At 38.4% G+C, this 15,319-nt stretch overlaps 1 protein-coding gene across 4 annotated transcripts in view; it reads right to left on the bottom strand.

Annotated features, from left to right (window-relative positions):
- Positions 1 to 15,319, bottom strand: part of kcnip3b (Kv channel interacting protein 3b, calsenilin) — a 39,758-nt gene that overhangs the window by 12,579 nt on the left and 11,860 nt on the right. For 2 of the 4 annotated variants that reach the window (XM_029439614.1, XM_029439616.1), the window contains exon 1: positions 2,371 to 2,707. The exons of 1 other annotated variant lie outside the window; for it this stretch is intronic. In XM_029439614.1, the coding sequence (XP_029295474.1) occupies positions 2,371 to 2,476 (106 nt within the window). In that variant the 5' untranslated portion in view covers positions 2,477 to 2,707. Of the gene's footprint in view, positions 1 to 2,370; positions 2,708 to 10,680; positions 10,684 to 15,319 lie in introns of those variants that run through there. One more of the 4 variants, XM_029439612.1, reaches the window with a different exon arrangement.

Here is a 15,319-nt window from a genome sequence, read left to right as displayed (position 1 = left end):
GTTTTCTATCTGTACAGTGGATGAAGGTCAAGTTTACATTTCAGTTACCACTGACATCCACACACAACGCACCATGCATGTAGGTAATATGTGATGCATTAAGGGTTGTTTTTGGGTCTATTTATGTGCATTTAAGTTTGCTTCCTTGTATATTGATGCTAGTGTAGTGAGTGTGTACGGTCTATTCTTGTGTGGGTGTGAGCGTGATCATTCCTCTAAGCAGGCCATTAAGACACTAACAGGTTTTTTAAAAGGTAGGCTTGGCGCTGCCTGCTGACACAACAGTCAGTAAAGAGGGAGAGAGGATGAGACTGTTTCCTCTCAGTCAGACACATCAGTAAGATCACCTCAGTCTTCACCACAGCCTGAGAGGATGAGGGTTGAGGTATTCGTAAGATAATAAATGAGAAATTACTACTTCAATTAATTGCAGCTTCTACAACGATACAATATTCACACATATTTAAAATTAATGCAGCTAAAAGCTTGATCTTTGTTTATTTAAAGTGGCAATAGACAACTTTTCAACCCCTCCCCACAAGCGTTTCCAAGCGGTATTATTGTTGGTGCCACTGTTGCAAAGACAACCAGGTCGCTATCCCGTTTTCCTCAGAGCCTACTACGAGCGACAAATTTAGCAACTTATTCAGACCAGCAGAGAAAAAGCAAGAATTATATTCAAATGTATTATATTGTAATTCACAGGGTCCCTCCCTCTCCTCCCTCACTGCAACAGCACGACCACTAAGCGCTATGCAAATGAACAAATGAATGCGAGACAACGTCACTATTATGCAAATTAGGTATGACGTCATCTGCCGACTCTGGAAGCTTGTTTTAGCTGCTTTCATTGGAAAAGAGTTTGCAACACTGCGCAGGACACATCGCATTTTGTCTTCCTCGGCTTTGTGTCGTTAATCGAGCCTTCGTTTTACCGTGAGATCGTACCCGGTGGCAGACAGAATTGCTTAGTGAATGCGAGGCTGATAGGGAACCAAACTAAACGTTGATGATGTCATTATTCTATGATATTACATTGTGCAATCATCATTTACTTCATAATGATAAGTTCAAGCTAAAAACTTGTCTATTATCACTTTAAATAAAAGCTGCAATTCCACCATGGAAATGTGATCCATCACAAGTAAAAGTCCTGCATTCAAAATTCCACCTAAAATAACTTAAGTAGTAGCAACAAAATGTGCTTAGAGTATCAAAGTTAAAATACTGGATTACGCCTTGATGGCAGTAATGGCATCTCACGAGCCCATTGTCAGTAGATCAAAAGGTAGTTTGGGATATTTATTTATTCCTTTATTTTCTATGTCTACACCATGTTGTTTTTGTTTAGATTTAGATTTACTTGCTGCCATATACCAACATTTTCTTTTAAATCAAAAAAGCTTAAATGCAAATAATAATTATTATTATTTATTATGAAATTATTTATTATATTATTATTATGGAGCATTGCATTGTTATGTAAGAATCCTTTAAATGTTGCAGCTTATTTTATTTATTTTTAAGTATTGTTAAGGTTCATAAAAATGATCTTATTCACACAGTGATCTGACAGTATCACATATATTCTGTATCATATTCTGTTTTTTTATGGCTGCACCATTTTCTTAAATGGAAATATTCTAGATGATTTTATAAATATTTCTGATGTATTTGGTGTCTTTGGAAACTTTGGGCTCTTCACTAGAATTTAAAATATAGTTTTATAGGTTTTGCTAAACTTCAGATAAACAACATGAATTCATAATGATTGAACGATTGAGTAGTTTAATCTATAACAATGTACCAATACTTTATAAACTTACTACATGTTTTACATACAAAAACTGATTCTGAAGCGTAACAAGTAAAACAGCTGCCAAATAAATGAAGTGGACAAAGTACAACATTTTAAATGTAGTGGAGTAAAGCCATATAAAATGTCAATGAATCAAACGGTACAAGTACCTCAACATTGCACTTAACTACAGCAAATGTACTTCGTTATAGTGGAGAAGTAATGTGTTTAATGTTCACAGTTAGTGGGAACAGTGATCCATCATGAGTGAACTGACAATGAAAAAAACAGAAACTAATTTCCATTACAGCGGAAAGGATTTTATAGATCTGACACACTGTTTGACTATGAAGTGATCTCTGCGACGTTTAGAGCAAAAACAAGACACAACTGCTCACTTATCACCAAAGACACGACCAAACTCCAAGAAAACAAGACTCCTGTATATTACCGCTTTGATAAGAAGAAGAAAGAGTGAAGAAAAGAGACAAAGGAGAGAGTGAAGGAGTGAAAAAAAGTGTGAATGAAGACACAGATAATAATGCGGAAGGTGAAACCATACGAGAGCCTACCTGAGCGATGGTACCTGGCTGCACTGTGGCCGCAGTGAGAGAGGCAGCTGGGTCGAGAGAGTCGCCTCCTGGCCTCCACAGAAAGAGCGGCCATCACAGCTCCCATAATGCAGCTGAACTACCGCAACTATCAGGCTGCTCTGAAATACTTTGAATACCGCTGAGTTCCCTGGATTCGTCCAGACAAGATCCAGACTTTAAAAGACTTTAATAGGCGTGAATGCGTCGATCAATGCAAACAGTGTGCTATAAAATCTGACTCTAAGAATCTCATTTTAGAGCAAAGCTTGAAAGTCTGACTCTCACTCTCATGTGCCGACAAAGACAACTGCCTGGTAATGTGGAACAGGTGACAGGTGAGAGAGTTTTCCCCTGTGTGTGTGCATGTGCATTTGTCAGAGGTCACATTTGAAAATCTGTTTGAGCTCGTGACACCACATCACAGTGAAAGATGAAAAAACGAGGATGGATCAAAGATGAGAGCTTCTGACCTTTCACATCACACACATCCACATTTATTTTTTTATAAAATCTGTCTGTCTCACTTCCTTCCTCTGGTCTGATCGTGCTGCACATAAAAGCATGACTATATGAGTCCTATACACTGTACCACTCTCTCTGTTATACAAATAACTACAAGTCAGCCTCTATTATCTCACTGCAGGCAATCATGTGTCAAGTGTAGGATGGGCGATATGCTTATCTCCTGATTCGATACTATCATGATACTTCGTAGCAAGATGCTGAATTGATATGTATTGCGATTTGCTATTTTAATTTATTGCGATTTCTGTTGACTTTTGTTAACACTGGGAAAAAGATGAATCATACACTTTTTAGAGACTGATGCATATTACCAAAAACAATGACAAAAAATCACATGACTTTTATTTCAGCAGCATCATATACTGCATACAAAGTGGTAAATAATGTCCCTGCTCACCAAGTTAGTGCCATAAGAAAAACAAGGTGAAAAAAAGATGTTAGTGCAGTGTGGGTGGGCAATATGGATAAAATACTTGATTACATTATTTGTAATTTTATGTCACAGTATGAATATATATTGTGATTTCTTTTAAACAAAGAAAGTTATGTTTACATTCTTCAGGAAGTTACAACTCCAGGCCAAGAAATAGCTGAGCTCATAAAACTATGTGCTGTATTTTCACTATGTTATTTGTAGGAATTAAACAAACTAGACTGACTGACTGTGTAGTTAGCTTCAGACAGAGCCAGGCTAAATGTCCCCCCTGTTTCCAGTCTCTGTGATAAGCTTAGCTAACTGACTGTACATTTATATTTAGTTGACTTCAGCACTGCTTTAAGAAAGAGTTGATGGAGAAAATAATCAAACAATTTTGGGTCATTCAAATGAATAACATAACTGACAAATAAAGGTATAGTGCCCTCCAGAATTATTGGCACCCCTTTAGTAAAAATGAGCAAAACAGGCTGTAAAATGTCTTTTATTGTTTATCGTCTTGGCCTTTCATTCAAAATATTCACAAAAATTTTCAGTGTGTGAGTTTATCTTGACTTCCTGATAAACATTAAGCAGATTGCGTTTTACGAATTACCTCGAGGGCCGGATCAAATGGTCTCGCGGGCCGTATACGGCCCGGAGGCCAGAGGTTCCCCACCCCTGCTTTAATAGTTGACATTCAATTCTTAGATAAGAATGTCTTTGGTTGTGATGTTTTAATATGTTAACCAAACTGTTCCTCTTCTTCTTTTATATGTTATCAACGTGGCATAAAACCATATGTTGTCTGTATTGAATATTCAGTGTATTTGTAGTCCTTCCCAGGGGTTTATTCACTTTTTAAAAACAGTGTCTGGTCTGATTGAGGGTGGTGAAGTCTGTGAAGCTCTTTGAGTCTGTTCACGTCACGTCCTGTGTGTGAATCCATACAAATAACCTGAACCTGAAGCCTCAAGTCAAAATACTTTGTGTTCAGTTGTGTGAGTTTATCTTGACTTCCTGATAAACATTAAGCAGATTGCACATATTAAGTGACAGTGACAAAACACAATCAAGTGAATCTTTGGTCATAGTGAAGGAATCTTTATGAATGTTGTGATGGCAACATGTTAGCCTCAGCTAGCATAATGGTTAGCAAATCAACAATCACAAAACTGCTGGAATAAAATGGCCTCACAGATGAAGCTCCAACACAATTGTGTGGCATTTTTGGAGTATATAAAAAAATGTCCTTTAATATTTTATTGGTCACAGATCTGGAAAACATTGGCAGATGACATGTCAGAGACATGTTCCTAAATTTCTTCATAGTTTTAGCCCTTTTGTAAGTTTTCAAGTGTAGGCATATACTGACCTTTACTGTGAATACAGGTTTGTCAAAAGTCAGATTTTGCTGTAGCCTTTTATACCTTGGCATCTATTCCTAATGTCTAAATAAATAGGAAACTGTGTGTATTTGATAATCATGGGCAATTTTACAAATCAGTGAGCAGTATTGATTTTTATTATATGTTTGCACCAGTGTGATGTTGTATAGTGCCCTCCAGAATTATTGGCACCCCTTTAGTAAAAATGTGCTAAAATCTGACCATTTCACTGAAGTAAAATTATTGAAAGAAAAAAAGAAAATTGACTTTAAATAAATATTTTTCTCCAAAACATGTGTGCCACAATTATTATTATTATTATAACCGGGCGTTGCATCACCTTAACATAGTCAAGTACAACAGAGTTATATTAATATTTACGAAGCATTTATAATCAATAAATCCGCATTTCCCTATTTTTGTTCACCCTTTCGTTGTGGAGCTCTGTTTCCCTGCGCACTTGTTCGTTGAGCTATAGATCCACTCGGGTGTCCCCAAAGGTTTTCAAAAGCACCGTTGCTTGTAAGTGCCCAGCCGTGCTTTGGTGTCTCGTTGCTGCCTTGATTAGACAACTCAAGTTTCCAAACACCAAATTGATCAGTTGTAAATAGCAGGCATTCCCAGCAGTACAATGTGCAGTGCCTCTCGCAGGCTGTGAGCCGGGGGTACCGCTCGTAGTTAGTGATTTGAAAGTGGCGAACAAACCCTGTGATAGTCTCGCTAGCATCGGGGTTGGCCGTTCTCTTCTCATGATATCTAGCTTTTCTTGAAAAGTTTGTCTTGAAAATGGCGTTGTAATTATATCTGCGACCAAATTGATCTCTTCTCCTCCTTCAGCCATTGTGGGTTGAAAGAAAACAGCTTCAGCTCGTTCAAGTTCAGTTTGCAGAGAAGGCCTTGCTGGCCCTGAGGGCCCACCACTGGTAACATACAAACATGGAAAGATAGATAGGTAGACCACCACACCAATAACAGACTATTCCACCACTGCTATTTACAATACTCACTTTTTATAATTTGTGCAATTATCACTGCCATGTGCAATATTCACTTTATTTTCTATCAACCACTTGGTATTATTGTTTACTGCCTTTTTACTTCATATGTTCTTTTGCTGTGACAAGATACATTTCCCCGTTGTGGGACTAATAAAGGATTGTTTTCTGATAAAACGGAAAGAAACATGGATAAAAAAAGTTGCTTTTTTGCACAGCGTAAAAGAAAGGTGAAATGAATGGGCTGTGTCTTAAAAAAATGTAAAATTGTTTTAAAAGAAATTCAAATAATTAGTACGGCCCTCGAAGGATGTTGTAAAAAAAATGGCCCTTGATAGGAAAAAGGTTCCCCACCCCTGTACTAAAGGAATAGTTCAACAATTTGTAAAATCTTCACTTTCTTCTTGATTCCACTCTCATGTCTGATCGGTGAACATGAAGCTACAGCTAGCAGCGGGTTAGCCTGGCTCTGTAGAAAGGTGACTTCTAAACCTCCCGCATTATATCTGTAGAAATGGCAGATTGTGTTAACTTTGGACAGAGCCAGGTTGTTTCTCTGTTTCCACCACAGAAAGAAAGCACAGTGTTGTTAATTGTATTAATGTAAAAATATCTTTCCTTTGATTGTGGTCACTGGGTGATTCCCTGCTGTGTGAGGATAATGGAGTCTGTCTTTATTTCCCACATATCCTGTTTGTAGTTACCACTGGTAGGTGGTTATTCTGTTTTTAACAATCCACGACTCGCATTGACAGTAAAGCCTTATGATGTAAATGGTTCATTTATTCCTGGATTAGACACTCTAAAGAGACGCCGGAGGTGTGTCTGAGTGTTTACCAGTGCCGCCTGCAAAACAACAAATTACATTTGTTTTCCCCTTTGTAATCAAAATGTGGAACTGAAACTCCTCTCCTTTATTAGTAAATTGTAAAATGTACATCAAGGTACATGGAAAGAACTTAAACTTTATTATTTTCCAAAAGGAAACTTAAGTTAAGACATTTAACACTGTAGACCACTTGTATGTGTATAAAAGTAATGTAAAATAGATAAAGCTAAAACAGGTATTTATTTGGTTTCTATATCACAATTTATTTTAATTTAATGGCTCTGAAAAAACTTAAAATCAATTCTTGCAAGTGTTTTAATAGAACCTTTCCTATAGACAAAATGATTTATAACCAACAGTGTAAGGTCATTATTATTGATAGGCTTTAGCTCTGTTTTAGGCTGTAGTTTTAATGTCTCCATTATTTAATCAATGTTGTTGCTGCATGACACACTGCAAACAAGCAGTATTAGTTGGCTATAAAATGTAAAATATATAATAAAGAAAATGCCCAATATCATTCCCCAGAGCTGAAAGCAACATCATTAAAAACAACTATAAACTATAAAACTTGTTCAAAATCTGCCACTGTATACTTTTCTATCATATTAACATAAACATGCTGAATTCAAACACAATTCACTTTTAACAACCCAGATCAATAAGAAATGTTTTATCTTTTTCAACAATTTAACTGTTTTTCCCGATGAGATAAAATGTGAATGCCCTGCATGTCGCCCTGCAACAGATGACGTACTTTAGAGCTGCAACAATTAGTCGTTTGAGAGAAAATGAAAAGGCAACAGATAGATTGTAAAAGATAGTGATTTTTCAAGAAGAAATTTGTGGATTTCTTTCATCTCTCAAACATGAATATTTTCTGGTTTTCTTACTCTTCTATGAATACTATAGTTCCCCAGCAGCAGTGCAATATCCTCTTTACCCACAAGAGGACACTGGACACCATACAAAACCCAGCAGAGCAGAAAAGCAGCTCAGAGAGGAAAGAGAAGGAAATAAAACACAAGGTACTCAGCTGCTGCTGCTATTTGTCACATCAGTTTCTGCATTTTACAGGGAGATTATTAATGGGAAACAACCAATATATGGATAAAACAAGAAACCACAAAGAAATATATGTAATGATGCCATGTAATCATGTACATAAGAGAATATCTGCATGGTGAGTGCATGTGTGTCCTAATGCACAGAGCCTGCTGATCAAACAGTGAGCCAAACACACTATAGATAGCTGATTGTACCCTCCATGTCTTCTTAATGCTCACATCTTCCCCAACAACCTTCTCCAAGGACCGAAGATAAACACTTTTTGTTAGCTCTCCAAACTCAGTAAACAACACCACAGACATTTACTATTTTCAGAAATATAACATTGGTCATCAGGGGGAAAGAAGGCTGTTCCCACTCCTGCTATCTCTGCCCCTCAACTGCCCGATATGTTCCAATTAAAACCAAACCCAGTCTCACTTCTCTATGAGATAATCTCCTTTTCATAAAACCATCTCAGCCAGGCAGGTTCAAAGCCAACCGTAGCTGTGTAATTAAAACAGTGGCTTCTTAATCAAAGCTTATTTTTTTCCTCTCCCTCCTTTTGGTTGTTGCTTTACTCCTCTCATTTCTCCTTATCCAACACCCTAATATCTCTCATGTTCTCCCTCTAAGATAGAAGGTACACTCAGGTTTAGGTAATGGATCAGTGGAGACCTGAACCAAAGAGGGCTGTTTTACCTCTGCAGAGAACATTCATCATCAAGTCCTGTCTCTGAAGAGGACGTGTAAACTACACTGTACCCCAAGGTGTCTTCACCTGTCTGCACAAACTTTAGGAGAATCTGGGACAGAGCAAACAGCAGGGTATCAAAGACTGAATGGGACTGATGATCAACATTAAAAAAATGAAAAGAAAGGGAAGAAAGGAATGAGTGTGGATGAAGAGAAAACAGCGGGGATGAAGGATACCGAGTGCCTATTCAGCCGGCTGTGGCTTGATGAGGCGACTTGTTCGTTGGATGGAAGGACGCAGGAGGAGGACAGAGGATAGACTTACGTCTAATCAATGATGAACGGAAGGACACGCAGACTCAAACTCAAGAAGGACAGACTGGGGGAAAGATGAACAGAACAGTAATGATTTTGGAAAAGGTTCCACTGATCAGTCCAATCTATATAAAGGTTTACTTTCACAATGTTCAAAATGAATTCAAAAATACATTTGATAAAAAACAAATGAGGAAGCACCTTTTGAATATGAATCAAAACACAAATAAGTCAAGACACACAGTTTCCTAAGGCACAAATATGATCCTTATAATAGATACATGATTAAAAATCGTATCGACCGATCTCCCACGGGGTCAAACAGTCGGAAGTGGATTAAGGACACGTTTCACTTCCCACTTGCCGGGTCTATTGCTGGGGTCCCAAAGTGTCAAATTTGGTGCAATTTGGAAACGCCACGTTCAATATCAAAAAACTTTGAATAACAAACAGCGCTCTTTGCAGCAGCGAGGTCTTTGGGGCGGGGCTTCAGAGCTCTGCAGAGTCCAACATGTCGTCTGACAGCGACTCATTGACTACCGTTTACTTTTACTGCCGGCGCTGCATAACTAAAGTTACAAACAGACTCTTCTTCACTTCCCTGGAGTCATCACCAGCAGATAGCTTTTTGGAAGCAAAATCGAAGCAGAGTGTATTTCATCGTGTTCTCACCGTGAGTAATTGGCAGATTAGGGCGGATTTAGTGATTTGGGCCTCCAGGCAAACACTGTCTTGTTTTACTTTTCACACTTTCTCTAACTGGGAATGTTGATAGAGGCAATTGTAGGAGAAGTACTCAAAACCTTTTTTTAATCTATGAACTAATAATAAAACTATTAATACCGCACAGTTAAAGTCCTGCATTCAAATTTTTACTTCAAGTGAAAAGTGAAAAAAGAGACATTATCAGCAGAATCTGTTTAAGGTGGCACTTTCAATTCTAATATTATGCTAAACAGTTTAATGAATAATAATGCATCATATTTCATTGTTTTATTTTGTAAAATAGTCAAATCTGGAACATAACTACTAACATTTCTTTGTCAGGTAAATGTATTAGCACAATGTTTGCCTCTGAAGTAGCAGTACACAATAAGTACATTTGAGTTGCATATTTTGTAAGTGCTTTTGGAGCTTTTTGTTATTCAGTCTCGTGTTTTTCATCAGTGTTTCTGGTCGTGCGTTGTGACTTGGGTGCAGTGTTGAATGGGAAATTGTTTGGATGAGCGATTCTCGACAAAGCTGGAAGCAGCACTACCACCGAGCATTCAGCCCGTTCCAAACAGACATGTTTGAGTAAAAAAGAGTAAAGGTCCTCCACTTTAAAGTAGCAGCTAAATGTACTTAAAGTATTAAAAGTAAAAGTATTAAAAGTAAAAGTGCTACTACTAGTTTAGTGCAGTTGTTACCAGCTGAGGGGTCGGGCTCCTGCAGAGGGGCACAAGATAAATCTGAGGTGTTTAACGAGGTCGGAATGAAAAAACAAAAAATCAAAGTTCTGTCTCTTTCGTGTAACTGCTAACAACGTATATACATGTGAAACGTGACAGAGTACAAACTAAACACCATTTCTTTGTAAGGAGGGTCGGAGGTTTGATCCCCAAACCCTGCAGTCAGCATGTCAAAGTGTCTTTGGGCAAGATACTGAGCCCCAAATTGCTCCTGATGGCCAACTGTGTGTGAGTGTGTGAATGGTTATCACTGCTGATGTGCACCTTGTATGGTAGCCACTGACTCTAATGGGTGAATGCTGACATGTGTTGTAAAGCTTTGAGTTATCACAAAGATTGGAAAAGTGCTATATGAAAGCAGTCCATTTACAAGCTTAACATGTTTTTTAATGTACACTCTTAATTTGAAAAGTAACTGTAGTGTATATACATTTAGTAAAGTAAAAAGTACAACATTTCCCTCTGAATTTAAGTGGAGTAGAAGTATAAAGTAGCATAACACTCTATACTGATTTAATATTCAAAGACTTTGTCACAGATAATAGTAATGAAAACATATCCATACAGATTTTCTTGAAACTTGTAAATTGACACAATCTTGTTATTTCAACAACATTTCTATCGATACCATCTGTTTAACTTTGGTTTTAGGAAGCAGAGAAAACATTCAGCGACCGAATAAAGGAGCAAAAATACCTTGAACTAGCGTCCCAGTGATGAAGCCAAAGAAGCAGCGCAGCAACTTAATGAGCTCCTTTTCACATTCTGCCTTCCATGCATTCATCCTCTAAACTTTGACCACCTGGACCAAAGATTATAAAATCAATTAAAAAAAACAGGGAGTCTCGCAAGATAAAACCTGCCAAAACATCCAAAAGAAGAAAGACGCTCTATGTTCAGTCACTAAATTGGACACATTTTAAAGTGTGCACTCAAAAACTTGCAGAAGAGGTAACTATTCTCCCAGAGGATGTTTCCTTGGTCCTTTTCCCTTTAGATAACACTCTAAAGCTCCTTTTTAAACTGGTGTCCCAGTTTGCTTACAGGTGATGTTCACTCCCTCCTCCTCCTCCTCTTCTTCTTCTCTCCTCTACCCTTGTTGCCTCAGGAGGAGGTGAACTGAATCGCATGAAGTTGTGTCCGTCCTGAAGCTCGGGTCACTGTCGTTTCATGTGATCGACTCTGACAAACCACAACACGCATCACTGACACCTGTTGACGCTCCTCCTGTTTCAGCCTTCTTAAGGTCACCGTTCATCTCACTTTCTCTGACAGACAAAAGTCATACAGAGAGAAGAAGAAACTGCTGTTGAAATATTTGAGTTGTGAAGAAACCTAATCTCACTTCACTAATTCCTTTGTCTCTCTTCCATATCTAATCCTACTCATATTACACTTTTCATATCATGGTCATTCATGTTGCTTCTCTTCCGTCTCATGGCCTCATTATCTGAGTCTTCTTCTGTGGTGTGGGAGCTTTTCAGAGATTAAAATTAAAATGTCTTTGTATTTCCTGAAAAACTTCACTTCTCTATCTAGATCAGATAGTACAAGCACTTTGTGGGCTTCTGGGTTAGAAGTTTCTAACTAACTAAATAACGAAATAACTATTTTGATAATCTATTTATTGTTTAAGTCATTTGTCAAGCAAAAATAACAAACGTCTACGGTTTCTACCTTCTAAAATGTAGACAAGCTGTTTTCCTTTTTTAAATCACTGTAAAATGAATATTTTTGGGCTTTAAAGATTTCACCTTGTGCTGTGAAAAATAGTATATATAACATTTTATAGAATGAACCAGTGATTTCCAATCAGGGGTGCGTGGAAAGATTGTGGAGGAGCTCAGCTAAAATATAAAATTCTGATTTGGTGAAAACACACAAATAGTATTATATATTGGTGTAATGTTAACTTTTTATCAACCATCCGACTACAAAAACACTTTCCAACAGCTTGAGACAGTTGTAACGCTTGAATACTACTTGCTGTAACTGAGAGTGGGGAAACTAGTTTGCAAGCGAGCAGACAAGTCAAAATAGATAGTACTAGTAGCACACATGCAAACTCAAATGTTCAATGTGTAAGGTATGCCAGAAATGTAAACTTAAAGCATTTAAACAATGTGTTGCAGAGATACAGAATCTACTGAAATTTGCAGTCTATCTGACTAGTTTTGCTCCGTCCAGTCGGTAATACCACTTGTTCCAAAAACAAAAAGAAAACAAAGCAAGTGGGACTTGACATGATCAAATTTGATTAATCGGAAAAATAACTGACTAAATGATTATACAAATAATGAATAGTTGCACAGCTGGTCAGAATAAGACCCATGGACGGCCTGACCTGCAGACTTCTCCTTCTGTTATAAACACCAGCAACCTCCCTGCACATTTTATTCTCCACAAGCGGCCAGCTGTACTGCTTCATGTCCAGCAGTCTCTCAAACTAGGCTCGCTGTCTCCAGCTCTCCACGTTTAAACCACAGCAACAGCCTCGACACCTCTCTCTCTCCACGTATCTACATCCTCATCTCTCTGCTACTATTTTTAGCTGCTGGCCATTACCAAGATGAGGGCTTGCCCACCGATAATACTGAATCTTTCTTCCCTCTGCAGCGCTGAGATGAAATAGGAGGAGAGGAGACACCTACCCTATATCCTGTGTGTGTGTGTGTGTGTGTGTGTGTGTGTGTGTGTGTGTGTGTGTGTGTGTGTGTGTGTGTGTGTGTGTGTGTGTGTGATAAAAAGGATTGCTTTAGGCAGGTCTTATACGATTGGATCTATCTCTCACATTTCAGTGACCTGTTAGAGTACCATTACATGAGGCTGAGCTGGCCTCAGTCCTGAAGACGAGACACAATCACACACCTCCACCTCATTTGGTTTAATTAAATCTCACTGGAGGTAAGGTTTGCTTTTTCATGAATATGGCCTTTATTTAAACCCTAAAAACAGTTTTTAGATCCAAAACAAGGCATCTGTTCTCTTCTCTGAACACAAAATTAGCTTCAAGGAAGTTAGGAGAAGACAGAGGGTAGGATAGGACAAGAGGAGGCAGGGAGGAAAGCAAGAAGTAGGGGAATACATAAGGAGGTAGAGAGGGAAAAGAGAGGGAAATAAGCTGTTTTGTGTCATAAGTGATAACTCATAAGTATAAATATGAGAAGAGGCTGACATAAAAGTAGATGATAACCGCGACCTCTGTGGATTAAACTACAACTTTATACTAGCATATAACAATGCTGAGAGCTTTGTAGATAGCTTGTACTTTCATTCAAAAACACTTCACATGTCTCCCTTCAGGCAAGACATTAATTGTGCACAATTACAGCTGGACCACTGGGTGGAGCACTGACACTAAGTCCATGAACAAACCAGGACTGGAGTCCAGTCTGAGTGGATCCAGCAAGGTAAGTGAAACATTCAGGAAGGTCTTTAAGGTCTTCTATTTTTCCATATGTGCATGTACAGGGAAGGAAATAATTATTTGATCCCTTGCCGATTTTGTAAGTTTGCCCACTTATAAAGAAATGAACAATCTATCATTTTAATGGTAGGTGTATTTTAACAGTGAAAGAGAAAATCCAGAAATGTACATCATATAAAAGACCACTCCATCACCTTAATGTGCTTCTTCTTTAGCCACTCCTTTGTTGTCTTGGCTGTATGTTCTGGGTCATTGTCGTGTTGGAAGACACATCCATGACCCATTTTCAGTGTCCTGGCTGATGGAAGGAGGTTATTGGACAAGACTTTACGGTACATGGCCCCGTCCATTCTCCCCTCGATGTGGTGAAGTCGTCCTGTCCCCTTAGCAGAGAAACATCCCCAAAGCATAATGTTTCCACCTCCATGCTTGACGGTGGAGATGGTGTTCTTGGGGTTATAGTCAGCATTTCTCTTCCTCCAAACACGGCGTGTCGAGTTGATGCCAACAATCTCAATGCTGGTCTCATCTGACCACATCACCTTCTCCCAAGCCTTCTCTGCATTCAGATGTTCATTGGAAGCTTCAGACCGGCATGTACTTGTGCCTTTTGGAGCAGGGGGACCTTGCGGGCGCTGCAGGATTTTAATCCATTACGGCGTAGTGTGTTACTAATAGTTTTCTTGGTGACTGTGGTCCCAGCTGCCTTGAGATCATTAACACGTTCCTCCCATGTAGTTCTTGGCTGATCCCTCACCTTTCTCATGATCATCGATACCCCACGAGAAGAGATCTTGCGTGGAGCCCCAGGTGATTGATGATCATTTTGTGTTTCTTCCATTTTCTAATAATCGCACCAACAGTTGTCTCCTTCTCACCAGCTGCTTGCTGATGGTCTTGAAGCCCATTCCAGCCTTGTGCAGGTCTACAGTCTTGTCCCTGATGTCCTTAGACAGCTCTTTGGTCTTTCCCATGGTGGAGAGGTTGGAATCTGATTGATTGATGTCTTTTATACAGGTCAATATTAGGAGTACTTTCTTAAAGAGAAAGGACTTATCTAACCGGTCTGTCGGAGCCAGAATTCATGTTGGTTGCAAGGGGATCAAATACTTATTTCACACCATTAAATGCAAATCAATTTATATCTTTTATATGATGTACATTTCTGGATTTTCTTTTTGATATTCTGTCTCTCACTGTTAGAATACACCTACCATTAAATGTATAGACTGTTCATTTCTTTGTAAGTGGGCAAACTTACAAAATCGGCAAAGGGATCAAATAATTATTTCCTTCACTGTATATGTGCACATGTGAGAGGCAGAAATGATCAGAGGCATGTAATGCAGTGTTACTCATTGCGCGGCTCGCCAAGCTTTAATTGGTGGCTGGCGTGGCAGTGGGCTAAATAAAGAGGTGATATATATGATTATGGAGTCAATACAGATATTTCATAAAAACAAGCAGGGCTATTACATACAACCCATTAAAACACTGAAAGTGTCTGCTCTATTATCCTACAAATAATACAAATAATTGATAATAATAATAATTGATAAAAGATGCAAATATAGAAACAAGATATTTAAACTTGCTCAGCCGGAACACTGACTCACTGCGGAGTTGCCAGTTTTGGCGGTCTATCAGCGCTACAATGGTGAATGTGCTCTTGGACGGGTAGATACGTGGTGGGCTAGTATAGAAATAAATAAACTTAAGCTCATTAAAAATGTGTTAACTTAAGCATGCTTATGAATATGGACATTTGCTAAAACAATATTTATATCCGTGAATTGGAACATTTAAATTGGAGGATACTACGACCAACCTGGCACTTCAT

The sequence above is a fragment of the Cottoperca gobio genome, chromosome 9, assembly GCF_900634415.1.
Source record: "Cottoperca gobio chromosome 9, fCotGob3.1, whole genome shotgun sequence".
Classification (NCBI taxonomy): domain Eukaryota; kingdom Metazoa; phylum Chordata; class Actinopteri; order Perciformes; family Bovichtidae; genus Cottoperca; species Cottoperca gobio.
Note: the sequence above shows the minus strand (reverse complement) of the source record. Positions and strands in the feature narration are given on the sequence as shown.